Source organism: Misgurnus anguillicaudatus, chromosome 4 (genome assembly GCF_027580225.2).
Source record: "Misgurnus anguillicaudatus chromosome 4, ASM2758022v2, whole genome shotgun sequence".
Taxonomy (NCBI): Eukaryota; Metazoa; Chordata; class Actinopteri; order Cypriniformes; family Cobitidae; genus Misgurnus; species Misgurnus anguillicaudatus.
The window spans coordinates 3,280,677-3,308,186 of NC_073340.2; the positions used below are offsets into that span (position 1 = coordinate 3,280,677).

At 38.1% G+C, this 27,510-nt stretch overlaps 3 protein-coding genes across 7 annotated transcripts; all 3 read left to right on the plus strand.

The window, feature by feature from the left end:
• The first annotated feature begins 44 nt into the window (after nt 1–44).
• Nucleotides 45–7,975, plus strand: ppp4cb (protein phosphatase 4, catalytic subunit b). The gene is made up of 9 exons (XM_055175443.2): nt 45–205; nt 1,136–1,370; nt 1,473–1,524; nt 1,634–1,684; nt 1,807–1,908; nt 3,086–3,259; nt 3,415–3,541; nt 3,635–3,824; nt 7,144–7,975. The coding sequence occupies exons 2-9, from the start codon at nt 1,273–1,275 to the stop codon at nt 7,271–7,273; spliced, it is 924 nt and encodes a 307-aa protein (XP_055031418.1). The 5' UTR covers nt 45–205; nt 1,136–1,272; the 3' UTR covers nt 7,274–7,975.
• A 1,121-nt stretch (nt 7,976–9,096) lies between these two features.
• On the plus strand, nt 9,097–19,904 carry eif3c (eukaryotic translation initiation factor 3, subunit C). 4 transcript variants are annotated; one of them, XM_073866547.1, is made up of 23 exons: nt 9,097–9,255; nt 10,621–10,739; nt 10,816–10,881; nt 11,191–11,380; nt 11,496–11,621; nt 11,712–11,763; nt 11,857–11,984; nt 12,081–12,217; nt 12,307–12,567; nt 12,734–12,875; nt 12,956–13,102; nt 15,465–15,558; nt 15,670–15,857; nt 16,245–16,469; nt 16,563–16,754; nt 17,005–17,176; nt 17,264–17,423; nt 18,418–18,483; nt 18,591–18,678; nt 18,770–18,935; nt 19,013–19,054; nt 19,233–19,280; nt 19,525–19,904. In XM_073866547.1, exons 2-23 carry the CDS (start codon nt 10,639–10,641, stop codon nt 19,602–19,604), a joined length of 2,871 nt encoding a protein of 956 aa, XP_073722648.1. In that variant the 5' UTR covers nt 9,097–9,255; nt 10,621–10,638; the 3' UTR covers nt 19,605–19,904. The 4 variants fall into 4 exon arrangements, with proteins under 4 accessions (XP_073722648.1, XP_055031424.1, XP_073722649.1 ...); XM_055175449.2 differs by having other exon boundaries at nt 12,956–13,081; XM_073866548.1 differs by lacking the exon at nt 19,233–19,280.
• Nucleotides 19,905–20,052: 148 nt separating this feature from the next.
• prodh2 (proline dehydrogenase 2) lies at nt 20,053–27,257 on the plus strand. 2 transcript variants are annotated; one of them, XM_055175452.2, is made up of 11 exons: nt 20,053–21,602; nt 21,748–22,226; nt 23,782–23,972; nt 24,383–24,509; nt 24,616–24,687; nt 25,179–25,259; nt 25,351–25,494; nt 25,847–26,058; nt 26,194–26,304; nt 26,415–26,503; nt 26,586–27,257. In XM_055175452.2, the coding sequence occupies exons 2-11, from the start codon at nt 21,987–21,989 to the stop codon at nt 26,765–26,767; spliced, it is 1,449 nt and encodes a 482-aa protein (XP_055031427.2). In that variant the 5' UTR covers nt 20,053–21,602; nt 21,748–21,986; the 3' UTR covers nt 26,768–27,257. The 2 variants fall into 2 exon arrangements, with proteins under 2 accessions (XP_055031427.2, XP_055031428.2); XM_055175453.2 differs by having other exon boundaries at nt 25,892–26,058.
• Nucleotides 27,258–27,510: the final 253 nt, after the last annotated feature.

The window sequence follows — 27,510 nt, forward strand, 5'->3', positions numbered from 1 at the left end:
TGGGCTGCCGCTAGAGGGCAGCAGAGAGCCGCCTGGCGGTCACACATGTCTTGCTTTCCAAAAGGGAGGCGCTCGACGACGCCGGTAGAGGGTGGTGGGAGAAAAGGCTGATGAACCGGGTAGAGGACCTGAAATGGCGTTATGCTTGCGTTATATTTTTTGAATTGTACAAGTTTTTACATATCTTTTAAAGACGTGAAATAAGGTAGGTGTCGCTTGTTGGTTTCTTTAACCCTCTTGTGGTTTGAGCGGTAAAAGATTATACATTGGACGTGTAATTTGATCAGATGTCGGGAGAGAAGAGCTGATTTTTTTCAGGCCTTTAGCTGCTCGTGCTAGCTTAGTTAGCTCAGCTAATTCCGTATCGTCGCGGTCGAGTTTGACGTTAAGATTTTTAATAACTTGGAAATGAAGGATTGTCGGGACGGTGATGTGTTGGTTAATGTTATTTGGCGCTTGTTTATTAATTGAGTTTTCAGAAAACTTGTGCTAGTCAAATTACTCTTATCATGTTGGTTCTGATATAGAACATAGTTTTGAGTTTTTTACATTTAAAGTAACTATATCTTATAGATAAAACATTTATGTTAGTTGTTTAACTAACGGTCTTTTTAAATTACATTTTTACACCCATTATTTAAAAGCTGTTCAAACACTCGAGTGGTGTCGACACTGAAATGAAATGTCAGCCGAATATGATTAAAGTCCACTTAAAGTTAGTAAGTTTGCCTTTTAGTTACTTTCATATGACTAAAATCTAACTTGGTTAAATTTTGCGTAGTCAGTTTTAACAAATTGCTAGTTTTGGTCATTTTCTGTTATCCTAAAGTAAAAGTAAAAAACGTGATTTTACTTCATTTTATTAATATAATTGTAAACGCTTTGTAAGTCCATCTTTTAACAAGTATTTTCTTTAAAAGATAACTAAGCCTAAAATAATCATTGCCGTGTAGAATGTTAAAAAACAGCTTTTGCATTTGTTAGATGTGTAATGTGACATCATTGTTGGTGACTAATGTTGACCTACCCAAACCACTGATTATTGTTTTGGACGGATAAAATTGTATGACATCATGTTCTTTACTACGTATTGGGTGTGCTCGTGACAGTCTGCTGTATTCTTTACACCAAACAGGTTGCTGACCCAAGATTTGCCCACCATTTCTCCGCATCTCTTCATCTGGTGTCTGTGAAGAAGTTTGTGTTTGGTTTGCACGAAGAAGGATTGTTATTACTACACCGGCTGTATTCAGTGGTTTCGAGTGTGGAAAAATGAGTGACATGAGTGATCTAGACAGACAGATCGACCAGCTACGGAGATGTGAGCTCATCAAGGAAAATGAGGTGAAAGCCCTGTGTGCCAAAGCCAGGTAATATCTCAAACTGAATCATTTGTGGGACTAATATAATAATAAAATATTTAAAGCATTTTGATTTTGAGGATAAATGTATTCAACGCTAATGTGTTACAGAGAGATTCTAGTTGAAGAGAGTAATGTACAAAGAGTGGACTCTCCAGTAACAGTAAGTATTTGATTTGAGTTTGTGTTGGCACATTTGACTTCTATTCTAATAATATAAATATTAATTTAATCATGCATATGAATGTTTTAATGCTCTTTTCTTCTCTTAGGTGTGTGGTGACATCCATGGGCAGTTTTATGATTTGAAGGAGTTGTTTAGAGTAAGTCTGAGTTCTCACACTTAAAAATGTTTATTTAACTTAGTGATTTATGAGTGATTAATTTTTTTTGTTTGCATTTAGTGTTTTAATGGTTTATTTAAATCAATGTTTATTAACTTCAGGTAGGAGGAGATGTTCCAGAAACAAACTACCTCTTCATGGGAGATTTTGTGGACCGAGGCTTTTACAGTGTTGAGACTTTTCTGTTACTTCTTGCTCTTAAGGTAATTCTGGATGTGTGCGGGAGTGAATACAGACATTGAGGGAGTGATAAGGGCATGTTGTGGGAGCGGGTGGTAATGGTCAGAAATTCCGTGGGAGTGGGATTAGGAAAACAGTCTATCTATGCAAGTAAACTTGAACTTTTAAGTTATGCTCTGGCCAAAAAGTGTCTCGCATTGCGGATTCACTCAATAGCGATAACAGTGTGCTTTAAAGGGGACATATCATGAAAATCTGACTTTTTCCATGTTGAAGTGCTATAATTGGGTCCCCAGTGCTTCTATCAACCTAGAAAATGTGTAAAAGACCAACCCAGTAACTTAGTTTTGGTAAACCATTTTCTGCAAGCCTGTGAAAAAATAGCTCATTGAAATGTGGCTCCCATTGTGATGTCAGAAGGGGATAATACTGCCCCTTAATCTGCACTATCCAACCATTTAGTGCAGAGATCAGCTCATTTGCATTTTAAGGGACACACCTAAAAACAGCACATTTTTGCTCACACCTAAAAAGTGTCAATTTGTTGTAATAAATTATGGTATTTTGAGCTACAGCTGCACATACATACTCTGGGGACACCAAATATTTATTTAACATCTTTAAAAAGTCTTTTGAAATGTCCCCTTTAAAACAAGACCGATCAAAGCACATAGAATTTTCAACATTAATAAAAAGCATTTCATCTGTAGCTATCATTTTAGCAGTTAGCTGTGTCGTCCTTTCAACTCTGCTTGCATCAGTATAAGATGTTATGTTTGTGTCGCCCTTTTGTATGTTATTGGGGGTGGTTTCCTGGACGGGGTTTAGATTAATCCAGGACTAGGCCTTAGTTATATTGGGACATTTAAGTAGTTTTTACAAACAAACCTTACAAAAAACAATACTGGTGTGCATTTTGAGACAGAACAATAGGACTGATATGTGTTCTTTGAATTATGGCAGCTCATACATGCATTTTAGTCTGGGACTAGGTTAAGCTCTATCCGGGAAATCGACCCTTGATGTTTAAATATGAAACGATGGTGCTTTGAACTTGTGACAGCACTGCACATTTTGTACCCGAGTCTGTTTTTTAGTTATATTCAAGTACTTCACATTCGAGTACTTGGCTACGAGTGCCCATCTCTAGTAAATTTATTTTGTAATTGAATGATATTGATTATAAACGTGCCTTTACAGGTGCGCTATCCAGACAGAATTACCCTGATCCGAGGGAACCATGAGTCAAGGCAAATCACACAAGTCTATGGCTTTTATGATGAGTGCTTAAGAAAATATGGCTCGGTCACAGTATGGAGGTACTGCACGGAGATCTTCGACTACCTGTCTCTCTCAGCTATCATTGATGGCAAAGTAAGTCCTTGTTTGGATGGTTGATAGACTTTTATTACCAAGATTTCATGTTACGATTAATAACGCTTATTAATCCCAACCATTACTTTACTCAGTGGTTGAAGGGAAAAACCTCAACACAGCAGTAATGTTTTGTTTTATATTGCAACCCATAGATCTTTTGTGTACATGGAGGTCTCTCGCCCTCAATCCAAACTCTGGACCAGATTAGAACTATTGACAGGAAGCAGGAAGTGCCTCATGATGGCCCTATGTGTGATCTTTTGTGGTCTGATCCTGAAGGTAATTCTGAAGATTTTGTTTGACTTATACCAAAACTATTAGGTGTTTAATGAAAGGAACTAATTGTATGAATTGATCCCTCTTTTGATTCAGACACCACAGGCTGGGGTGTTAGCCCTAGGGGTGCTGGCTATCTTTTTGGCAGTGATGTTGTGGCCCAGTTTAATGCTGCCAATGACATTGACATGATTTGTCGGGCACACCAGCTTGTCATGGAAGGATACAAGTGGCACTTCAATGAGACCGTTCTCACTGTGTGGTCTGCTCCAAATTACTGCTACAGGTTTGTTCAGTTTTGCTCATAATTAAGATGACACGCTTTATTTAATACACATAAAACCTCTCCATGTAGGTTTCAGTATGATGTGATTTTTTTTTCACTTAAGCTCGGTTTCTGGATCGATGGGTCTCATTCACTAAGCATCTGCACTAGGGTGGTCCTTATTTTTCAACTTTTAAAAGTTCATGCTCTCACCCCACCAATATGTTTGAATAAATTTAAAAATTGGGCAATTTTTTTCAATATCAATTCATATTTAGAGGTTGCTCAAGACCTTTGAAGTTTAACACATTGGCATGTTATGTGATACTTTGTGCTAGCATGTATAATTGTTAAATAATGTATAATTGTTAAATAATATATACTTGTGGCAGCAGTGGACTTATTTGACGGTGCTCCGTGCAATTAAAACTCCTGTTTTAGTTGTGATATGTCTTTCAAAGCAAGAAAGCTTCAATGTGAATGAAGCACATTAGACAATATACACTGAGACAATGGCTGAAGCACCACGAAGCAAGTCCGCTATAGGGGTTACTCTGATCAAGAGACTGAAATAACTGGAACAAAGTTACCCTCCAAGAAGCAAGTTTTATGTGTGTTGTGCGTTTTTAAATGGTACAGTTTTTGCAAAAAATATGTGATTTCGGAAGATTTCAAGGCTTTGAGAAACCTTTAGATATTGTAGGAACAATTCAAAATTTTGCACATTGTGTTTTTATTGATATCCTAACACATTTAGGAGGTGAGAGTTGAACATTTAAAAAAAATTGACCCATTATAAAGACCATCCTAATGCGTATGTACGAATTTGTGCGTGAATTGTGCGTACAGATGTTTAATGAAAAAAATCATGATTCAACAAAAACTTTTACCCCTACATTCTATATTATTACATATTGTCATATACAGTATATAATACATTACTATATTAGTCCCTTTCACACATACAGTCTTTACTGGTAATTTACTGGTAAATTGCTGTTAACATGTCATGTGTGAACAGAACCTTTCCGGTAAATCAGTGCTCCCAATTTACCAGTAAGACAGGTTGTAAGATTACCAGTAATTTACCGGTAAGCGCTGTGTGTGAACGAAAATTATAGGATTACCGGCATTTAGAACGGACGACGTCAGACCGCGCTGACAGCTTCGGGCCAATCATAGCCCTTAATACAGATGACGCGTTTACCCCCGCAGTGTTTACTGACGTTTCCACACACATGCTGCTTGAAAGTTGAGCACACCTGAAGTTTACGTCCACATTTCTTCACCAAAGTTGTTTAAAACAGCTTACCGCCGAATTGCCGACGTCACGCCCTCTGTGAAGCCCAAACAGTAGTGTTGTTAAAAACGCATTTTCGGTTTGACGTCGTCTCATTCAATGTTGTTTGGTCATGAGCAACTTCGCGACTGTTTACCACAGACGTGAAAACAACAAAATACGGACCGTGGATATGAACGACGTGGATTGTTTACAAATACAACACTGAGCTCGCCGCGTGCTACAGGTACTACCGCTTTCTCCACGAATTTACCGTTATTTTGATACTGATGTGTGAATGATGTCTTACTGGTAAAATAACGGAACGCCACTGCGTGTGTGAACAGCACATTTTTGTATTTACTGGTAAATTCATTCTGGTAAATTCATGGTAATTTACCAGAATTACTGTGTGAAAGAGGCTATTGGCTAAATATTTTTTTTCTACACATAAAGATGTGCGTTATGACGCATCTTCACGCTTTGCTTTCTCACTTTTTAAAATCTATAAAAGCGTCTGCCTAATGTAAAGGTAGTGTAATGTAATGAGAAGTCTAAATCGCTTGATCTAGGCATCGTGTCTGTTTAATTTTTGATAAAGATGTGTGTCTTTGGTAAAGTCAAATTAAATGGCTTCATTATCGCATTTCATATATCATTCTTTTAACCAATTCCTGTTAGTCAGGTGTATACACTGGCACTGACAGCAAAACTTCCCAAATCAAAAATGCAAAGCAAAACTAAACTTTCCTGATATGATGATCATGGATTAATTTTCTAGCTCTCTTGCTTCGGTGACAAACTGCCTTTAAATTTTCTGTGGACCAGCGCTGTATAAAGCCCTTATATGGCGCTGGTTTGGGCGTCTTCTATGCAAATTGCCAACCTCGTGCATGCGTCCGCATATGTAGATTAATCTATATTATACCACGGGTCTGTTGAATGCTGTATTTTGATTGGCCGAGAAATGTTACGTGGGTATGCATTAATTTCTGATAACAGCACACCTAACTTTTCAAATGTCTTAAAAATAGGCACCAGAGCAATGTTTGTGGTATAAGAGGAATAATTGACTCTGGTCCTTTGAATTATTTGAAAATAATGCACACGCGCGGTGTAACGGCACTCCACGTTTGCACCTTGGGTGTGGGTTATATAATTCAATGGCCCGTCGTCAATCATTTCTTACTTGACTACTATCACAACAAGTATAACAAAAAAATAATATCCGTACGTTGGTGTTGTGACTCAGGCAGAATGTTTTCAAATAAACATCTCTGGACACATCCTCACCTAAACCATATGCATTACCCTTAAAATCAGAGGGAAACAATATTGGAATGGGACTAGTATAAAAGACCGTAAACCTAACATTGATACCTAATCCTGCAATCTGATTCGTTGATAGAAATGTTCTGGGGATGGACGTTGATTTTTTTTGAACATGTACAAGTATGCCCTGTACAACATTGATCTTTTCTGCACAAACGATATGTAGTGTTTCTCAATTCCAGTCCATGTGCACCCCAAAAGAATGTTAGACGTCTCCCAAAAAAACACCATAACTCCTCAGCCCTCCCCATAAAAGGCTTGTTTGTCTTAATGCTGCGCAACATAGAAATATCAGCGTGTGACATCACCGTACCCTGAGAATGATTTGAAAGTGTTCTCATAGTTTATTAATTATGACTTGAAATAGATGCATTAGAAGCGTATCTTGAAACAGCGCAAAACTATATGTGTGCAATGCATGTCAAATGATCAAATCTGATTTGAAGCTTGTGCTGTATAAACACACACATCAATCCGATCACAGTATTAAATGTTCATGTAAACGCTATGATAGGATTAATTAATCGGAATGGTTTCATTCCGATGGAGGCAAAAGGTGTCCGTGTAAAAGTAGCTAGAGTAAATAACATACTAACAAGCTGATGAGTTGAATTGGGGGGTGTGAGGACTGGATTTAACTAGCATTGATGTGGCTGATATAGCATGCAGTTTTTTGTCAGTGGTTTGTAAGCTGATGGCATTTGTAACCCTGTTTTTTCTTTGTCGTAGGTGTGGTAACGTGGCTGCAATTTTGGAACTTGATGAACACCTGCAGAAAGAATTCATTATATTTGAAGCCGCTCCACAAGAAACAAGAGGCATTCCATCCAAAAAGCCAGTTGCTGATTATTTCCTTTGAGCTTCCTTTGTCAAGCACTCTCAACAGGAAGTGATGCCCTGTGTGTACTTTCATTTTCTGACTCTGTTTCTCTTTTCCTGCCCAACTGTCTTAATTGTTTTCTCCTTAGTCTGTAATATTCCATTTTTTTCTACCTTTCAAATGGTCTTATCCTATTCTGTCGTTGCCATCAGGACACACTCGACTTTATATTCTCATACACTGCTCTGCAATCTCTTGCTCTCATTGTGCGCTGTAGATGTAGACATTATATATGTGAATAGCAGTAGAGACAGTGGAACAGAGCACAGTACAGGTGTAAAGATGTGACTGCTGGAAATACAAGGCAGTTAGGGTGTTCCTCAGAAAGCAGGAGGTTTAAACATTGAATTTGTGTTTTTTTTCCTCTTTCTTTTACATTCTCATTTAAGTTGTAAATGTGTCAGAAATATATGGCAATTTCCTGCTTTATTTACTATTTACAGTCTTCTGAGTTATAGTTTCACAGCTTTTTGTGAAGGACAGAATTGCAGATGCTGAGCGTCCCACACTGCAGTAACGTATGGACATTACCTACACTGGAAAACATTTGAAAGCAACACAAACCAAGTTGGATTTAGAAAATCTGTGTTTCCCTTTTGACTGTTCTCTCTCTCTATAGGACTTATTGTTGATTTTTATTTTTAATTTGTGAAAATAAAATGTACTTTTGTATAAATGAGATTCAATTGGTGCCAAGTCATATTTCATCCACATTTATTAATTTAATATGTTGGATTATTGCGTTTCTGGGATTCTCTGATCAGTCAACAGTGGCATTCCACCCACAATTAGTATATTGTCTGTATTATGTTATGATTATGCATAGTGTAATTAATGCACAAAGTTTCCACTGAAACAGGAAGTTAGGGTGGGACATATTGACTTTTCCCTCCCCTTTTGAATGGCCTATAGTGTTTAGTTGACCTCAGCATGGGATCTTTATCGTTCTAACAAAACAATATAGTAATACAACCTTTTAAAAGATATACAAAAGATCTCTCCAACAGGACAATGCTAGATATCTTAAATAAGGGGATAAGGGAAATACATTCCTTTTCTTCTTGGAGACGTATTTGGTGATGTGTAGCGGGGGCATTATTGTAAAATAATCTACATTTTAACAATGTGTCTCTATTGTTATTTATAAACCATTTAAAAATTACATTTAGCTCCCCTATTTTAGTTCTCCTATAAATTAGGCATTCTACTTATTTTGTTTATGGATGTACTATTTACTGTCCAAAATATACAAGTTTATGCTATTCTGCTTCTGTGTATGTAAAAGCATGTAACATCTCAGAACAAAGTTTTAGGAACACCTTCACAGTTTAAAACAAATTAGTAAAATGTTCTCATGTACAGTACAAAAAGTGCTCTATTACCCTTTATAAATTTTTATAGATTTAATTACGCATCCCTTCGGATCTTGTGCATTTAAATATATATATCTAGGAGAGATTTTATGCATGAAAAATTTCCGTTTGTAACTTCTGAAAATGAGGTGACAATTAAATTTATCAAGTCATTTAGAACAGCACAGCCTGGGATCTGATGAGAAGCTGATGTGCAGAATGACATCATCAAAATAGTCAATCCGTGATGCAGGACGCAAGAGACTACGTTTTGAATATATTAATTTATATAAATATATATATATATAAATATATATCCATTTATAAATTAGTTTGTTTTTATTTTGGAGCACACTACTTTATTCCTATCTCTATTCGTTAAATTCTGATTTTATGTGGATTTTAACGACGCCTGTAGTTTTGCTCCAGGCCATTGGGCGGCACTGCAGTTTGGCAGCAATAGGTTTGGCGCCTTCATTGCTTCTTCCTTTCCCGAAAAGTCGACAAGGCTTTGACGCGTGCTGTCGCTTGTGCTACCAAATTGCAAATCTGGATTTAAAGTCTGCACTGTGTGATTTCACAAACAAAAGACGTTTTCAAAAATAACAGGCAAGTTCATTTCTTCGTATTTATATGGTATTTGTTAGGTCTACGGGAATTTAAGATGTATGCGTTACATTACGGTTAGGCCTGAAGGAGCCGGTTGCACGTTTCCGTCCATACGATTACATCAGTATGTACAAAGCCCTACATTAGGTTAATACATGTTTACTATATTTTCATTTGCTTGGTTAGTTTTATTGTTTTCCGCGTGTTTTGTTGGCTGTCCTGTTAATAAAAGCATCCCCCTACGTCTTTCTCTCCCTATTTTTTTACGTTATTTTGTAGCACTACTAATGTCATCGTTCAATAATCGTCATAATTCAATTTTATTCATATAGAGCAATAATTTATATATAAAACTGTGTTCTGAAACTTCTTTATTAGCATTCATATGGCAAGTCATAATTATGTAATATAAGAAGAAGAGTCCAATATGCAATGCATAAAGAGCACTTGTGGATTTTAGGAATAAAATAAAAGGTTAGTGTTGTGGACAGGACTAAAAATAAACAATCTAATGGTTTTCGATACATATTCCATTATGAATTCATCAGCTGTTTACCATTATTTGTATTTGCATTTTCGGCCTTACTCCATTAATGGTGTGAAGTGTATTGCGTTTTGTTTCAGTAGGGGAAAACAAACCTTTTAACACTTTCATGTTTTAGGGGTTATTACAACGTATAGCTTTAGTTAAGATGTCCCATGTTTGAGGTGTCTTAATTTTAAAAACACTATTTACTGACAAATTTTGACACGCATAAGTGTTATTGTTTTGTCTCAACATGCACACCAGTAGAGTTTGTTGTAAGGTTTGTTTGTAAAACTACTTAAAAATCCTAAAATAACTAAGACCTAGTCCTGAATTAATCTAAACCCTGTCTGGTAAACCCCGTAAGGTTCAATATGATATAGATATTATCGTGAACTGAGGGGTGGGGGGGCCACAATTGCATCAGAGTGTGACGACCATCAGAAATAAAAGCATGTGACATGAGGCTGAGCATTGTCAGAGCACAATGTTGAAGCTACGGGGATTTAAAGGTAAAGTAAACTAAGTAAGCCAGGTACAACGTGTTCCTGGAGCAATATTTCTTTCAACCAGGGAGATTTTGGGGTTAGATTACAGACAGGCTTGTAAAACATTCTTATTACTGCAGATTTTAAGTTCAGGTTTAAGTAAGGACCGTGTTTTTTGGCAGGAATGGTTTTTGCCATCTTACTTGACAAAATCACCTCAACCTTCAGTTTTGCACTAGAAACGGTGCTGGTGTGAAAGCACAATGCATGCGTGCTGGGTATGAACCTGTCACTTTACTGTTGTTTAGTGGAAAGGTTAATTTAATCTTTCTTCTTGATTTCTCATTTTAGCGGTAAGACTCGTCTATTATGTCCCGTTTTTTTGCCACCGGATCCGACAGCGAGTCGGAAGAATCATCGTCCGCCGATGAGATTACCCCAAAAGCAAGCGGGACCACTTTTAATAAGCAGTGAGTAAATGTTTTTGTATTGTTTATTTTCTGTTGTGATCTGTTTTGATGCAGTAGTTGACTTGTTTTTCTTTAGGGTCCTGTTGCTAAGTGATGATGAGGAGGACACTAAGAGAATAGTACGCAGTGCTAAGGACAAGCGGTTAGTGCTCACTTACATCAGTCTGAAAGAATGACTGTAATTTTCTTTCTTAAATGTTTTAAATTACATCTTTATCACGTTGTCTAATGAAGGTGAAAAGGGATGTGTGGTGTCAAGTTCCAAAATAATCTCTAAAGCAATTCATAAATCAAGTGCGGCAAACATTCAGACAAAAAGTACATTTAGTAAAAAAAAAAAAAACATTAATAGTAAGAGGTGATCAGAATAGTCTTCAGGTTTTCTGTGGTTTCACCAATCTAAAGATGCTACATTTATAACCTGCTGTTCACACATCCTGATTTTTTCCAGGTTTGAGGAGCTCACCAACTTAATCAAGACCATTCGCAATGCCATGAAGATCCGAGACATGTCCAAATGCTTGGAGGAGTTCGAACAGTTGTGTCGAGCGTTCAATAAAAGTAAAACAATCGTGGACAAGGAGGGGGTGCCGCAGTTTTATGTCCGCCTGCTCGCTGATCTAGAGGACTACCTCAACCAACTATGTATAAGATACTGCAGACATATCAAACAGGAAGTCTATAGTCGCATATTTCGCGAAGAGACACGTTACCGGGTGCTTTGTGAGTGGTGAGCAACTTTGTCTTTGTAAATAGCTATGGGAGGACAAGGAAGGGAAAAAGAAGATGAACAAAAACAACGCTAAAGCCTTGAGCACGCTGCGTCAGAAGATCCGCAAATACAACAAAGAGTTCGAAACGGAGATTGCTAGCTATAAAGAGGTAAAGCAAAATGCTGTTGTTTTGTGGACACGTTTGGGATTTCATGGCTGTTCTGAGGTGTAATCTGTGTTTCTCTGGTTTTTATTTTAGAACCCAGAGCAGTCAGCTGATGAAGAGGAGGAGAAGGATGAAATTGAGAGTGGTTAGCCATCTCCCCACATGTGTCTTTGAACTGATATAGGTTCGGTTGATTTGCTTTTCAAGATGTGTTAAAAACAACGTATTTGTTGAGCAGGCTCATCCTCTGAAAGTGATGACGAGGGTGAAGATGACGGTGCAACGGCCAAGAGCTTTATGAAAAAGAAGCCTCAGGAGGAGGAGAAGAAAGCCCCAGAGGCCAGCAAGTTCCTCAAGGGCGCAGCTGTAAGTCGAATATTTCACAATGTAACTTCAACAGGCACTTGCGCATTAGTGTAATGTATTGTGATGACACACAAACTCATTTCATCTGAATATTAGGATGAGGAGTCTGAGAGTGATGATGACGACGACGATGATGACGATGAGCATTGGGGTTCGGACTCTGTGGACAGCGGTAGTGACAGTGATGACAACGAAGGAACTGCAGCGTCATTGGCCGTAGCCTTCCTTAAAAAGTATGGGCTTTAGCCTCGAGCTGTTTAGTCTCTCGCATGTTTATCTTCACATTTATATTCAAATGTCTTTCTTTACTTGATCCTCACAGAACACAAGATGGCGATAAACCATCTGATCGCAAGAAGGATCCAAAAAAGAAAAGGGTCCAGAAGATTGATCGACTGGTGGAAGGGGGTGAGGAAGAGGGAGGAGAGGGAGAGGAGGGAGGCTGGGAGAAGGTAAAGGGAGGCGTACCACTGGTGAAGGAGAAGCCTAAAATGTTCGCTAAAGGCACAGAGATCAACACTGCTGTCGTGATAAAGAAACTCAGCGAGATCCTGCAGGCACGAGGCAAGAAGGGAACAGACAGGTATGAAAAAGACAATAACAAAAGACAGACTGTTACATGTGTAACCCAGTTACTGAACACATCTCTATGGTGAACATACAAGTTTTTCAAATGTTATTTTGTAATTGACCCAATGAAGAAGTGTGCACTTTCTTAATGATGTGGTGTTGTTGTTTTTGTCTGGCAGAGCTGCTCAGATTGAGCTCCTTCATGCTCTCGCAGGCATCGCTAATGAGAATAACCTCGGTGAGGGCATTCTTGTCAAAATCAAGTTCAACATCATTGCCTCCCTTTATGACTACAACCCTAACCTGGCTGCCTTCATGAAGGTAAGACACTTACGCCGATAAGAATGTGTCATAATGCCCACTCGAGATTTAATTCAGATTTCATCTCTCTCTCTCATTAGGCTGACATGTGGAAAAAGTGTTTGGAATGCATTGATGAGCTGCTGGACATCCTGTTTAACAACACCAATATCTTTATTGGAGAGAACATTGCTGAGGACAGCGAGAATCTGGCAGTCTCTGACCAGGTCAGCATTACACATTCTGAAGTATTCATGACTCTCTTGTTTGCATTTAAGAAATTATATTCACTTTAAGATGATGTAATGTAAGGCTAGTAGAAAACTGTCTAGTCACTGGGTAACCTGAACAGCAACTCATTGACGACCTGAGATGCAAAAGCCGATAAACGCCTCCTCTGTCAAACATGAGATTTGACATTAACATGCTTTCGGCATGGATTATGTTTATCAAATACCTTATGGCGTTTTTCCATTGCATAGTACCCCACGGTTTAGGTCGGGTCTGCTCACCTCACTTTGGCTTGGTTAGCTTTTCCATTGAGTTTAGTAATGGGGATTATAGGCGTGTCATTATATTTGCACTGCCTACTGCCATGACATCATACAAGTGAAAGCGCCGTTGTACATCCCCATACATTTATTTATTTCTCAGTCCGCCACAAAATTAAAATTGGCCACCACAAATAGATGTTTGCACATCGTGTTTATCACTACCTCAGTCTCACAAGACAGTTTCTGTTCAAACACACGTGGTGTCGGTCGATGTGCTCCGCTGAGCCTCATTGAAGTTGCATTTCATATAGACATTTTTCAGCAGTAACAACATAAACAAGCGGCTGTTGCGGTCCGCACGTAACTTTCGGTAAACTCAGCTAAGAATAAATAACAACAAAGTTCCTTAAACATGGTTTATTTATATAACAAGCAAAATTAAACAACACAGATTACCTAGGAAACCAAAACATTTGTTATTTTCGATTAGGCATTTGTTCAAGAGATCAGTTTAGCAACTAGTCAGACCATTAAAAAAACGAAACCGGAAGTAATGTTCGGTTCCAGACGTGTATCACGTGCGTCTGATGAAACGCCCATATGCGAATGTGAGCGTCAAGAATGTGCTGCCACAAACTGCAAGTCTGGAAAAAACTGTTATAGTGTTTCTGATTCACAACATGTTGATGTTTTTCATCACTAAAAGGGAGTTTGGGAACTTACAGCAAAGCACAGATGTCAACAGTTTTACTCGAGACCGCGCAAGCTAGCACGAATGTAAAGCTAATGTTTTACATTATAGCGATGACGCTGGTAGAGATAATTCTCTAAGACCAATCAGTGATCTACGGTGTTTTTGCATCACGTTTTATTATCAGCTCGGCTTGCTTGGAACCCCAACCGAGGTGGTATGAAAAAAAGTATCTGGTACTACATACTGCACCCAATGGAAAATCCCATAAACGTAAACTGGCCTGACCCAAACCAAGGGGTACTATGCAATGGAGAAGCACTTAGTTTAGTGGTTCTCACACTGGGAGCCATGCCATCTGACATTATCAAATGCATTAATTTACCATAAATAAGGCTATAACCAAGAGCTTTGCATTGTATATTTAAATATGTTTATAAAACTTAACACTTTAATTAAAGTCATGTTTTAAGTCATACATTTTCTTTGAGGAGGCGCTGTATACAAAGGGGGGGGGGGGGCACGCAGAAAATGTTTGAGAATCACTCTTCAAATCCACTTAATTTCAGCCGTAGGCCATTAAAAAATTATAGTTTTTTGGCAGAATACACCAACAGCAAACTCATCAAAGTGCACATAAGATGACTGGGTTTCACATTTAAATTTTGGTCCCTTGTGAGTCCTTGGACCTGAATACAACCTGATTTGACTGTGACACAGATCACAACACCCCCTAATGTGTGGTTTAGTTTCTTCTTTTTTACAATCTGACTTTCATTACTTGCAAAGTTTCTAGTTGTATCTTCAGTGATTTTGTAACCTTTTACAGTCTTTCCCAAAGAAAGTGGATTTTTGTGTCAAAAGGCATGCACTTTTGTCTTAAAGGGTTTTACAGTGAAAACAGTCAAATTTGTTAAATACTAATGACTAAAGTGACATTTATGACAGAGAAGGCATTTCAGTTTGTGACCTTTTTATTGCCAAGTAAAATGACTGAACCTAAACATAAGAGCCTGATAAAAAATGCTCATTTACATGAAAACACGCACTTTGACTTCGCATCTGAACTCCTCTATTATTCTTTAGACATCCATACATATTAACTGGGCTGTTTTGGGTTCACCTTACCCCAATTTTGATGCATTTTTTAGGATGCCTGTTTAATGTTTTTTTTTTTTTTTTTTTAATGAACATGATTTATACAAAATGTTAATGGTCTGCTTGACCATGTTACAGCACAAAATGCATTGAGTCTTTCTATCTGCTTGTTTATAGCTGTAGTGCAGGTGCTTTAGGCTAAGTTCAATTAATGATTTTTATAAACTTGCAAACAGTTTGACAAATAATTTTACAATAACCATAAAAATTTTAAAAGTTAAAACGGAAAAATTATCACAAATCTAATCCCTAGCATATTTTTCTTAGCCTTTCCGTGTCCGTGGCTGTATTTTGACTCTGGTGGAAAGAATGGATGAAGAATTCACCAAAATCATGCAGAACACCGACCCTCATTCACAAGGTAAAGTAGATCCTGATTTCAGTCATTTCACACAAGCTCATCTGAGTGGGCCAGCAATCCTGTGATCTATGTTTTTGTGGCTTTATATCGGTCCTTCTCTCGTTCTTGCAGAGTATGTTGATAATCTAAAGGATGAGAGTCATGTTTGCGGCATCATTGACCGACTTCTACAGTATCTGGAGACTAAAGGCAGCACAGAGGAAGTGTGTCGCGTCTATCTGCGCAGGATCATGCACACCTACTATAAGTTTGACTACAAGGCACACCGACGCAGCCTGGGTCTACAGGGAGAGACTAAAGTGAGTCTAGAATTCAGTGTTTCAAAGTTAGACTTTACACAGACTTTAATCGGTGATAAATATGTGTTTCATCTGTTGTCAGGAATCCAGAAGGTGCTAAGCAAAAAAATTCATATAACTGAATAACAATTGTTGCAATTTCTAAAAATCACTACATTGTATAATGCAAAACTGAAAAGCTAATCATAATTCTCTCAGTATATCGGAAGTAAAATGTTGCTTTGTATAAAACCATCTGCTCAGTGCCTAAATGTAAATGGTCCTTCATACCCTCACAATTTCTCTGGGTCATCCTTTTATTTGAGCAGTCTTTGTTTGGTGATGAGAGTTTAAATTTAGCGGTTAACCTTTGCCCTCTCTCAAATATCTCTGTTTTGTCTCCATTAGTCGGAACAGGATCAGGAGGAAAGCGAGGGAGAGGATAGTGCTATTATTATGGACCGTTTGTGTAAGTTTATTTACGCTAAGGACCGCACAGACCGCATCCGCACATGCGCTATCCTATGCCATATCTACCATCATGCCCTGCACAGTCGCTGGTACCAGGCCAGGGACCTAATGCTCATGAGTCACCTACAGGACAACATCCAGCACGCCGACCCTCCTGTCCAGGTACAAACGCACATAACTTACTTTCAAATGTTTTCATCTAAAAACGATCTTTAGCCCAGAAATTGGTGAATGTTTTTTTGTTCTCTTTTTCAGATTCTGTACAACAGGACCATGGTGCAGCTAGGTATCTGTGCTTTCCGTCAGGGCATGATAAAAGATGCACACAACGCGCTCTTGGACATCCAGTCAAGTGGCAGAGCCAAAGAGCTGCTGGGACAGGGGCTTCTCATGAGGAATATGCAGGAGAGAAATGCTGAACAGGAAAAGATCGAGAAGAGGCGACAGGTAAAGCCACATTCCCGCTCCGGCATACACTGTACAAGAATGTGGCATGTTGTGTATGTGTAGTTTTATATAACTTGTTTTAAAAAATATGCTCTGCACACTAAGGGTGTCACGATTTCGATTTTAAATCGAAATCGATCGAAATTAAGTCACAACTTCGAATTAAAAAATGGGATTGTCGATGCTGCCAGGCCCCCATGTCACGTCCGGTTAGCCCGTTTTTAATGATGTAATATTTCAAATCTGTCAGGTGCCATTCCACATGCACATTAACCTGGAGCTTCTGGAGTGTGTGTACCTGGTGTCAGCCATGCTGCTGGAGATCCCTTACATGGCAGCCCACGAGTTCGATGCCCGCCGTAGGATGATAAGCAAACAGTTCCACCACCAGCTCAGGGTGGGCGAGAGACAGCCACTGCTGGGTGAGTGAGAGGGCAAAGGGAGATTTACTTTAATTGGCACGAATGAGAGCTAACATTGCTTTAACCTATGTTTGATTTTGTCCACAGGTCCTCCTGAGAGCATGAGGGAGCATGTCGTAGCTGCCAGCAAGGCTATGAAGATGGGAGATTGGAGAACCTGCCATTCCTTTATAATCAATGAGAAGATGAACAGCAAGGTGTGGGATCTGTTCCCAGAAACACAACGTGTGCGGGAAATGCTCGTAAGGTTCGTAATGCACGGGAGATACTCAGTGTATAGACTCGATGTAAATATGGCGTTTATGATTTTGTGATCAGGCACTGTTTCTTTATACAGGGTTCCCACAAATCCTTAAAAGTTTATTAATCTGAGGAAAAAATTCAAGGCCCTGGGAAGTTTTTGAAAATATATATACATAGATACAGGTCATTGAAAATGCTTGAATCTATTTTCTGGAAAAAAATCCATATTATATTCCCTGTCTAGTGTAGGATGATATCATAAAAATTCTAGCCTTTTAAGCACACGTGCTAAACTGTTCACTTTAAATGTTTATATCTTCTGTATGGGAATGTTGATTCATACTAAAATGCTTTTTTGCATAGTTGTGTTTGACACATGAAAACGTATGTAACTGTTGTTCCCTGAGAAGGGAACGAGACGCTGCGTCTGCCTTGCCACACTTTTTCTGTCCCTGTTAAGCTGTCTTTGGCAATATTTCAGATAGCGATATACTGCCTGGCTCCTGTGTCACCCTGTCTTGTCTTTAAGCTTCAGCATCGGTTGAATTTGATATACACATTCAGACACACTTACCCCTGGAGGCGTCCTCAAAGTGTCACTGCAGTGACGCAGCGCGAGTTCCCTCGAAAGGGAACTGTAACAGTGTATCTTAAAACACGATAAAACCTTGCTCTCGCTTGAAATGTGTCTCCACATTTACTCCTTGAATTTGAGGGTACTGGACCTGGAAAGTCCTTGAATTTGAAGTTAACTAAGGTGTGGGAACCCTGATTATACGTGAGCTACATGCATGAATTTAGGACACTTTTATTTTTAAGGCTTAAAATATCAATGTAGTGCCTTATTTGGTTTTAATTAGTGAAAAATCTAATTGAGTAAATATTTAGGGTTTTCTCAGATTGGTTGATTAATCGGAAAAAGAATCAGCCGATTAATCGATTATGAAAATACTTGTTAGTTGCAGCCCTACTTTGATCTCATTTTTCTTAACTTACAGGAAGATCCAGGAGGAGTCGTTGCGCACTTACCTGTTCACCTACAGCAGCGTGTATGACTCAATCAGGTACTTACACGTCAATCAAATCACAGCCTGATTGTACTGTAAACAAGACTGTAACATATCTTATTATGTGAGGATTCCTCATTTCTATTTCTTCTTCTGTTATACAGTATGGGAACTCTGTCCGAGATGTTCGAGTTGGAGTTACCCACAGTGCACAGCATCATCAGCAAGATGATCATTAATGAAGAGCTTATGGTATACAGATCATTCAATTTTACATATTGAAAGAACAATTGAACTATTCGACCCTCTGTCCGTACATACGTTTGCCCTTCTGATTCACTAGGCTTCTCTGGACCAACCGACTCAGACGGTGGTAATGCACAGGACCGAGCCCACCTCTCTGCAAAACATGGCCCTGCAGCTGGCTGAGAAACTTGGTGGCCTGGTAGAAAACAACGAACGTGTCTTTGACCTTAAACAAGGCATCTATGGAGGCTACTTTAATAGAGGTACATGAGACACTGCGATTTTAGTAAAACCTCACGGTGTTTTCACAGTCTAAACTTGACTTGACTTCTCCACACAGATCAAAAAGGAGGTTACCAACAGAAGCAAGGCTATCAGAGAGGTAACTATTCATGCACTTATATCTGTAATGTAAGCAAAGCTGTATGCCTACCACTTGGCCTGTCGTCACATGATGAGGCTGTTTTGATTGTTGTGCGAGTGTGTGTGTGTGTGTGTGTGTGTGTGTGTGTGTACACGCACATGTTCAGCTGTGTTTCTAAACACTTATTGCTATGCAGTTCCAGAACTGAGGGGAGGTTACCACCAGAAGCAAGGTTACCAACGAGGTGGTTATGAACCTGTTAAATTAATCTTTCATCTTTTCATCCACCCATTTACCTGCTCACTCATCACTTCCTTTTTTTTAATAAATGCGATGGGAATTCACTTTTTGGTCGTTCAGAGGCCCTACTTCACACTTTCTCGTCTTCCTTGACAAACTTAAAGGCTGAATATCTTGAAATGTCTTGAAGAGTACGTCTGTGGTTTTCTAACTGTGTTTTTTTTTTCTGTTTTGTGTCTGTCTAACAGATCAGAAAGGAGGCGGTTACCAGCAGAAGCAGAACTATCAGCGTGGAGGTTACAGGGGTCAGAATCAAGGCTCATACTGATTCCATTGTGCTTTCTCGGTTTGGCTCTCCACCAGTATACAACTTTGGATCCGTTTCATTACATCCGACCGCTTAGCTTGTCTGCCTGCTTACTGTTTTGCAGTACTTTACCAAATCATAAACTAGGTTTTTAATCTAATATCAAAACTGGCAACCTATTTAATCATTTTTCTATATTAAGATAGCTTCTGTTTACACTGCAAGTTTGAGGTATCTGGCATATCAGGCTAGGAAGAAATGTCAAGTTAATTGTGTTACAACCTGAATGAATTTAATAAATGGTATACAGACAGAACATGACACTCTCGTCAGTTGTGTGTTGCATTGTTTTAAAATATTGCTTTTTGTAGTTTGACATTAATTTTTCCACTGGTGTGCATTAAGGCTTTATGGTTGAGTGATGTTCACCCTTGTGTAAAGATTATCGTATATGTGCTGACGTTTGCTTTTAGCATATCTGTCATGTATTCAAACTAAAAGCCTTTCTGCTGTGATTGATGTTACAGGATAAAATAGTAAAAACATTGTCTTTGCACAGCGTATTTAGTAACACAAGGAGCAATCTGGGAATTTTTTGCTTGCTTTTGGCTAAAAGTCTATATTAAATGTAAAGTCTGATATTAAATGTGATCTCACTGAAATATGTGATATTAACCACCCAGCCAAATTTAAATGATTAAAAGGTCATTGAAATCTTGGAAACAGGATTTTCTTCTTTAAATGTGGGGGTGTGTCTGCTTTTTGTGCTGAAACCACGCCCACTCGCAGGAAAGCTGCCCTTTCTCAACTTTCAAACACTGCTGCAACCTAAATGGATACTGAGTTGTGTTAGCCCCGCCCAAATAATCTAGAAAACAAATGTGGAAAAACTATTAAACGCTGTAACTCCACAGTTCAGTACTACATAGTTCAGTCTTTTGTAACACGTTTCAGCAGTATATTCCTAAACATTTGTAATATAAAAAATATTTTCTGAAATGACTTTACATGGACTTGAATACTGTTAAGATTCATAGTGAAGATGCATTTTTCGCCAACAAAATAGAGTTATTTTGGTTCATACTGTAGGCAGGTCCAGGGGTTTGGGAGTTAATGAGTTAATTTTTGCTCCTAGTTTGTTAGTATTGTCTATTAAGAGCAAAGTTCAGCATGGCCTTTTCTCTTACACATCACTTTGCTAAACCCCAAAGTCTGTCTTCTTCCCAAGACCCAAGGTCATCTGACATCTGCTCGGTTCTCTTGCTTATCATGTTTACTGCTCAGCAATGTTACTTACCGCATTCAGATGCATTTGTATGATCTGTTTCTTTACATAAAGGATTAAAATGGGGGATTCTTGATCTGGACATAAGTTTAATGTCTCTTGTTTTTATAAAATGACTTCAAGGGGCGGTTTCCCGGACATGGCTTATCCTAGTCCATACTAAAATGAATGTTTGAGCTGCCTTCATTTAAAAACATCTTGCACTGACGTATCTTAACATATAACAGTGCTGTTTTGTCCCAAGATGCACGCCAGTATTGTTTTTTGTAAGCCGTGTTTGTAAAAACTACTTCAATATCCCAATATAATTTAGGCCTAGTGCTGGATTAACCCAAACCCTGTCCGGGAAACCACTCCCAAATGTTTATAGGTTTCAGTAAAGCTGCTTGGGGTGCACATTGTAAAAAACCTAATCCATGTAAAATCAAAACCTAATCGACTAATTGAGCCAATGTCAACCGTATGTTTGGTGTTGTTCCTTAACAGAATTATTTGTAGTGTTATTATTGATGCTCCATCATATTTAATGGAGGGGAGGGATATTGAATATTTGTTATTTACCCTTTATGTCCCAAAGTTCAGACTTCATGTCAGTGATTAACCAACAGACCTAAACTAAACCTCCCCTCTCTCTACCCCCCATTCATGATCTCTGTTCCCGTTTGTTTATTTGGACTGTAAAAGTTGGACAGAACCTTAGAGTTGCAAGTATTGGTTGTAGCGTCCATAAAAAGGTAAGAAAATGTATTTATTATGTTTTTTGTGACTTTCAAAGGACTTGTTGTGACTACGTTACATACATGTGGTATTAACATGTTTAGGAAATTGAACATTAAACTGATTTCACAACTTTGGCTTTTTCCTTTTTAATGCTTGCAGGTGTCATTGATGAAAAACAATGTTTGTGTTTGTATGTTGAATGACTGTATGTGAGTTGTGTTTGTGAAAACACCATATCTAAGTAAACACAGCAATTCCTCAAACTGAAAAAAGATAACGCTAAAATGGATCACTGTTACAACTATTCAGATTAGAGAATCTGTTAAATACAGGGATCTACTTATAACTGATTGAATAAATATCCTTTAGCTTCTTTAACTAGTATAAGTACAATAGAGATGTATTTTCTTTATCGGCCCCCCACGTTCCATCGTTTTCTGTCTCTGCGGCTCATGAGCATGGCTGACCCGCAGTCTTTGGCGGTAAAGCGTGGAGGTGGTGACCTCTGTAAGCCTACAGCCTTTCTGACATTTGAGGACCCGCAAGCATTTAAGGTGAAGAGTTTTGGGGAACTCATCCGAGCACTGGGAGTCTTCAGACTTTGCTCTTTCCCTCTGCTGGTTAGCAACTGTAATAAGGTGAGGCAAACTGCATCATATTTTTCTAGTTATTCAGCATCACCTGGGGCCTCATGTATAAAGCGTGCGTACGCACAAAACAGGGCTGGAAACGTGCGTACGCCAGTTCCCACGCAAAGGTTGTGATTTATAAAAAAACAAACTTGACAGGAGAATGGGCTTGCGAGGTGGGATATTAGGATGATTCATGTATGCAAACTTGCTGGTGATCTGTGATTTATAAAGGGAACATTGCTTTGTTATAAGTCTTCATAATTTTTGGTGTATGCCATTTTTGGCTTTTGTGCGTACGTAGACTTTTAGTAAGAATCCTACGCACAGTTTTATACATGAGGCCCCTGGTGCATATGCGCTCACATCATACCTAACCTAACCGAATCATGCCCAAGTACGACTGTCCCCCTCTTTTGCTCGTCTCAGTTCTAGTTTTTAGGTTAGTTTACTGTAATTATATGTGTTTTGAAATCAACAGTGCTACAAAGTGAAATGAATGAAGAATATTTATTGTTCCAGACCCCTTATTACAGATCAATGTACTGTCTTTTTAAAGGCAGAGTCCACGATGTTTGAAAGCCAATGTTGATATTTGAAATCACCTAAACAAACACGCCTCTACCCCTATAGAATCTGGACCTTCTGTTGATAGACTCGCCCCACACATACGCAACCCGGCAAGGATCGGTTAGTAGACACGCTCCTTACTGCTGATTGGCTATAAGTGTGTTTTGGTAGTCGGCCCGTCTCCTTTTCCAAAGCGTTTTTCAAACATCGTGGACTCCGCCTTTAAATGTATCACACCAATTCTGTGTACAAACATTGTTGCTTCCTGTCAGATGTATGTCATTAAACTTTATCAGGGTTGGGCAACACTTCAGAAATTAAAAATTGCGTCCCCTTTAACTTATGAGTGGGAATTTGTATTGGACACACTTCACCAGATGTTTAAAATGACAGGACACAAAATTAACTTGGAATTATTTTCTAGGGGATGACATTTGAAACATTTTATTGTACGTCTGTCTGTAAGGCCTTAAAACCTTAAGGTTTTTTTGTAAAAAAAAATATATATATATATATATTGTCATTTTAACCCTGAAATTTCATTAAATTATTGGAATTCCAATTTCTTTTCTTTTGGATTTCTTTGAATTCTGTCAATGATTTGGTGGGAAAAAACACAAAATGATCTTCATCATTTGTAGTTTTTGTGCAGCATCAGATTTTATTCAAAGATTAGTAAAAACATTGGCTTTGATGCATTTTTAGTTTTTGTGCAGCATCAGATTGTTTTCTCCCAATTTAGTTGTTTGGGGCTTTTTGCCCCATTGACTTCCATTATAACAACATTTTAAAAAAAAACTCAAAAATGGCCTCAACAACCCATAAGGGTTAATTGCGATTCTGTTTCTCTCCAAACTTAAGCATTTTAATGTTGAACTGAAATGTTTCTATTGTATACTAAGCATCATGTTTTCCATCTCTTAAATCCTTTGCTGTTAGTCGCCAGTCGTATTGAAACATGACTACATTTCTGTCATCTCTTTCTCTTTTAAAGTTAATGAGCATTGCAAGGATAGTGTTGGGTAAGCGAGTTTTCTCAATGGCCCTGCGTCCATCTGTGTACGCTCAGTTTGTTGCTGGGGAAACTGAAGGGGAGATTGCAGAATCCATGCAAAAGATTGCCTCATTTGGGCTTCATCCCATGCTGGCCGTTCCTATTGAAGAGGACCTAGGAGAAAGCACTGGGTAAAATATTCAGAGAATGTCATATCAAGAGTTTAGCATTTTAACTCTTGCCATTAAATAAAATTACATTTTTAGATATTAGCTTATCATTGGGTGGGCTTTTCTTAATGTGGAGTAACACCACACACTGAAAAAAGTGAAAAGTTAAATCAACTTAAAATATTACTTCAATAATTGGTAACACTTAAACTTTAGGTGAAAACTTTTCACTTTAGGTTAATAAAACGTAATTTTTTAAAGTGTTACTAATTGAAGTGATATTTCAAGGTAGATTTTAAGTTTTCACTTTTAAAGTGCAGGGCCTAATGAAATAGAAAATATCCTTCATAATCATCTTTTCAGTACTCCGAGTCCCACAAAATGGGATGGAGAGAATTTAGTTTTTGATACACTTTTCTCTACACATACAGGGAACGTCGATATGAGGACAACCTCGTAGCCATGTTGGAATGTGTGCACATGTCTCACAGTAAAGGCTGGAGTAAAAATCCAATGATGCAATTGAAGATCACAGCGCTTCTTAGACCTGAGCTGTGTGTAGGTTTCACAACATAAAGCTATTTATATAAAGCTAACACTAACTCATGTGTTCATAGATTTAAAAATCCTTTGTCGTCTTCAACTCTTTTTTTAATTTGGACAGGTTAAGCTGACTTCCCTGTTAAAGACTAAACAGTATGATCTAAACTTGCTTATTAGAGCCATGGAAGGAGAGGTATTAAACAATAGATGTCATATATATGAACTGTATAACTGTATATGTAATTGATATATGTATTTATTTATATATTTATGTTTATTAAACACACTTTGTAAAAAAAAGTTGGTTTAATTAAAAAAGTGGTTGCCTTATAAATTTTGGGTTAATTATTAATATATTAGTTAACAATAAATTTAAGGCAACCAGGTAACTTACTTTTTTAAGTTGAACCAACAAATCTTTTTTTAGAGTTCACAAAACCATTTGTCTGACTAATCTTACGTCATGTCAATTTGAAAAAAAGAAAAGAAAGATGTTGACTCCCTGCAGAATCAAGTACATAAACATTATCATACCCTGGTACAGATGGACAGCATATGGCCGTGGTGACTAAATTCATCTTCAAAGCGTTTATCCCCATAGCATTACATTTTGCACAGTGTCTGATTTCTATATGTATGTACCAAGATTATATATGTGACCAGAGAAATGTTTTTTTCCAATAGCAAATCCTATTTTCTGGCCTATCAGAGAGTGAAAACGCACATTTCCTGTGTGGCCTTCAGAGACTCAACAAAATAGGAGAGGTGCCAATATTTCTAAGAGATAAAACATCAGTCAAAAGCATGCTCCAAAAAAGTCTAAGAAAGCGTTTTCTTCGTGTTTGTCAACTGACAGGCCAGTGCTAATAAAGTTCGTGTTCTGGTGGATGCTGAGTACACTTATATAAACCCTGCTCTTTCGCTCATTACTATGGCCATGATGAAGAAATTCAATCAACAAAGTGCCTGGATCTGGAACACATACCAGTGCTATCTTAAGGTTGGTACATCGTAACTAAAAAATACTGTATATGTTTTCCCCCTGCTGAAAAACAACTTCTAAAGTGGTTTAAGCTGGTCTTTAGTTTGGTCACGCTGGTTTTTATCTGGCCTAGTTGGTCTTCAAATCTAATCAGCTGAAAATACGCAAAACTCTTAGTCTGAGGCCTGGCCAAGCTGAAAGAAGACAGCAAACCAGCTTAGGTTAGTTTAAACTGCTGATTATTTTGACCAGCACACATCTCAATGCTTGTATTAAATGAGTGTCAAGAGCTTTGCTTTGGTTCAGGTCAGGCTGGGTGACCATCATGATCTTAATAATGATCAGTAATAATAATTTTTTTCATGTAAAGCTGCGTGTATCAGTGCAGGTCAAAAAGCGCATGATATGTCTGCAGGAATCAAGGACCTTGTTGCTTGATGCCATTCAGACATCTGCGGATCAGATGTTTTGTCTTGGTGTAAAACTTGTCAGAGGTGCTTATATGGACAAAGAGAGGAATCTAGCGAAAAAGGAGGAGCGGACAGATCCGATACATGAATCATGGGAGAAAACTAACGAAAGGTATGGATACTGAACAATAAATAGTAATTGATATGTAACTGTTAATGACACATTGCCACTTTACATTTTAAATGTGACTTAATGTCCAACGTCTCTTTTCAGTCACTGTATTTATATGTCTACATTTATGTGTAGTTATAATGGATGTCTGGAGATTATGCTCAACCTCATTTCTGAGAAACCTGAACGCTACATGATTATTGTTGCAACTCACAATGAAGAATCAGTCCGGCGGACAGTAACACGGTAAACCTTTAGTGTAACTAACTTGCCATAGATTGGTCATTTCTCAAAGTATTGCCAGCAGGAGGCTATATATGTGTAATGTAATTATATATTTTTTTTCTGTATTTCAGAATGTTAGAGTTGGGGATCAACAGAGACAGTAGCTCGGTCTGTTTTGGTCAACTACTGGGAATGTGTGACCATGTCTCTCTCACTCTTGGTAAGAAGTTCATGATAGGATCATAACATTATCTAAAGTAGCACTAAATGGGGATTTGTTCTTGATTTTTCTCCTCTTTTAGCTCAGCATGGTTTCTCAGTGTACAAGTCCGTGCCGTACGGGACAGTGGACGACACACTGCCGTATCTGGTGCGGAGAGCTCAGGAGAACCGTACAGTGCTCCAGGGCATCCGTAAGGAAAGAGACCTGCTGAGACAGGAGCTGCGCCGCAGAGTTAGAGAGAAGATCACAGCGGCCAAATAAACACAATTCACAAAAGATACAACACAGTGTGAAATTCAATACAAAAGCTTATTTTTATACATTCATAACTTAAAGAGTGTATTTTTCCTGCACGTGTGGAAATTAGAAATACTCCCACCTGGAGGACATTTGGAATAATTCAAAGTCAACTTGAAATGAATAATATTTTTTCCCATTCCACCACCTCTAAAATACAATTTTTAGCAATACCAAGTTTTTTTATAACTTTAGTCTTTATGAGAAAAACAAAGCTCCAGTATTTCAGAAAGCATGGGTTCTAACTCTATATACTTTTCATATAACATTGATATTTGCATGCCCAAAGTTTTAAATCTTACATCACTATTTTGTAGTTTAATTACCCATGCAAAGTCTCTGTTACTGTTTTTAAAGCATTTTCGCATTATTTCCCATGAAAGAGAAATGTCATGATGACTCATGTCCATAATGTTGCTTCTTCCTCAAAAATAAAATGGTCTTTGAAGAGCCATCCTTTCTCCATTTGTTGGGTATTAATGCTTCTGGTTTGTGCCTTTTATTCACAGAATTCCTATTAAACACAAGTTTTTGGGAGACGTTTTTGTCACATCCATAGCACATGCACGTTTCCCTCATGTTAAATAGAAAACTCGTATCTAGACTGATATTTTTCTGATGTCTGGACACTATCATCATGGTTTAATACATTGGTAATACATGCATTCTCTGTGAATTTATATGTCAAGTTTTGACTGCAAATGTCA